Source organism: Momordica charantia (assembly GCF_013281855.1).
Source record: "Momordica charantia cultivar OHB3-1 chromosome 9 unlocalized genomic scaffold, Mcharantia_2.0 BLBB01000009.1, whole genome shotgun sequence".
NCBI lineage: Eukaryota > Viridiplantae > Streptophyta > Magnoliopsida > Cucurbitales > Cucurbitaceae > Momordica > Momordica charantia.
In genome coordinates, this window is record NW_028275167.1 from 17,302,399 (window position 1) to 17,304,281 (window position 1,883).

A 1,883-nucleotide genomic window follows, 5' to 3' on the forward strand; every position below is an offset into this window, starting at 1 on the left:
TAAGGCCATGACCGAGGCCGAGACCAGATATCCCCAAATGGAGAAGTTGGCCCTTGCTTTAGTCACCTCGGCCGGAAGACTTAGGCCGTACTTCCAAGCGCACACGGTCATAGTACTTACAAACTTGCCCCTGAAGAATATCTTCCTTAAGCCTGAAACATCAGGGCGTTTGATGAAGTGGGCATTGGAATTTAGCGAGTACGACATCCAGTTCGAGCCCAGAACTGCGATGAAAGGGCAAGCAGTGGCCGATTTTATCGCAGAGCTCACTCCACCACCTCAGTTGGTCAAGTCCGACCTCCCGTGGACGATCTTCGTTGATGGATCTTCTAACGAGAGGGGGTGCGGGGCAGGAATCCTCTTGCTCGCACCAGGAGGTGAGCGATTTGAATATGCTCTGCGGTTCAACTTTCGGACGTCAAATAATGAGGTCGAGTACGAAGCACTCCTAGCAGGCCTGCGCATTGCCAAAGGACTGGGGGCCAATCACATTAAGGTATTTAGTGACTCTTAGCTAATTGTAAATCAGATCAAGGAGAAGTACCAAACAAAGGACCCCCGAATGGAAAAATATCTAAGCAAGGTCAGATTGTACCTCGCTCATTTCGGGACTTACGAGGTCAGTCAAGTTCCAAGATCTGAGAACTTTAATGCGGACGCCTTGGCCAAATTGGCATCAGCATATGAGATCGACCTGGCTAGATCAGTCCCGGCCGAGATCTTGGACACTCCTTCAATCTTGGAGCCAGATGTAATGGAGGTTGATACTCTATCACCCACTTGGATGGACCCAATCGTGGAGTTCATAAAAGGAAACCCACCGCAAGATCCGAAGGAGCAAAAGAAGATGGCGCGAAGAGCAGCTCGGTTCACCCTCCGAGAAGGAATGTTGTACCGACGTGGCTTCTCCCTGGCTCTCCTCAAGTGTGTGACTCCCGAAGAAGGCCTTTACATTCTTAGGGAAGTCCATAAAGGGGTGTGTGGAAACCACTCTAGCGCCAGGTCGTTGTCGGCCAAGGTGGTTCGACAAGGGTACTATTGGCCCAGTGTCGAGCAAGATGCAAAGCAGTTCTTGAAAGCTTGTGACAACTGCCAGCATTTTGCAAACATTATCCATCAACCTCCCGAACTGCTCATCCCCATCTCGGCCCCATGGCCATTCGAGCAGTGGGGGGTAGACATCATAGGACCTTTTCCTCTGGGCAAAGGACAAACAAAGTTCGTCGTTGTCGCTGTGGACTACTTCACTAAGTGGGCCGAAGCTGAGGCACTATCCCACATCACAGAGTCCAGGGTCACGTCGTTCATATGGACAAACATTGTGTGCCGCTTTGGCATACCAAATACTATCGTGACAGACAACGGAAAACAATTTGACAATGCAAAGTTGAAGGATTTTTGTAGAAAGCTGGGCATAAGCCACCTCAGTTCGTCCCCTGCACATCCAAAATCAAATGGGCAGGTTGAAGTAGTAAACAAGATCATAAAGCGAGGACTCAAGCTAAGGTTGGACTCCAAAAAGGGAAGGTGGGCCGAGGAGCTACCTGAAGTTTTGTGGTCATATCGAACCACCCCAAGGGAGTCAACTGGCGAAACTCCGTTCTCGCTAGCCTTTGGTTCCCAAGTTGTTGTACCAGTCGAGATCGGCATACCAACAGACAGGTGATTGGTTGTTGCTGAACGGACGCACTAAGCATGGTAACAATTATATAGATGCAAGCGCACACCTGTCAGAGTAATATAAAATGGATGGAGTATCCAAGTATCGATCCTCAAGGACTTCTAAATAATTTCCAAACTCTAAAGTTTCAAAGAATAGTGAATGTTGAAATGAGTGATTCTTGTAAAATGGGAAGTGGTCACAAATAATGGTTTTGGATTTG

General features: G+C 48.5%; 1 protein-coding gene across 1 annotated transcript; it reads left to right on the forward strand.

Moving 5' to 3' along the window:
• Nucleotides 1-229: 229 nt before the first annotated feature.
• On the forward strand, nt 230-1,666 carry LOC148209106 (uncharacterized). The gene is made up of 3 exons (XM_088117415.1): nt 230-430; nt 530-976; nt 1,097-1,666. The coding sequence occupies exons 1-3, from the start codon at nt 230-232 to the stop codon at nt 1,664-1,666; spliced, it is 1,218 nt and encodes a 405-aa protein (XP_087973541.1).
• The last annotated feature ends 217 nt before the right edge of the window (nt 1,667-1,883 follow it).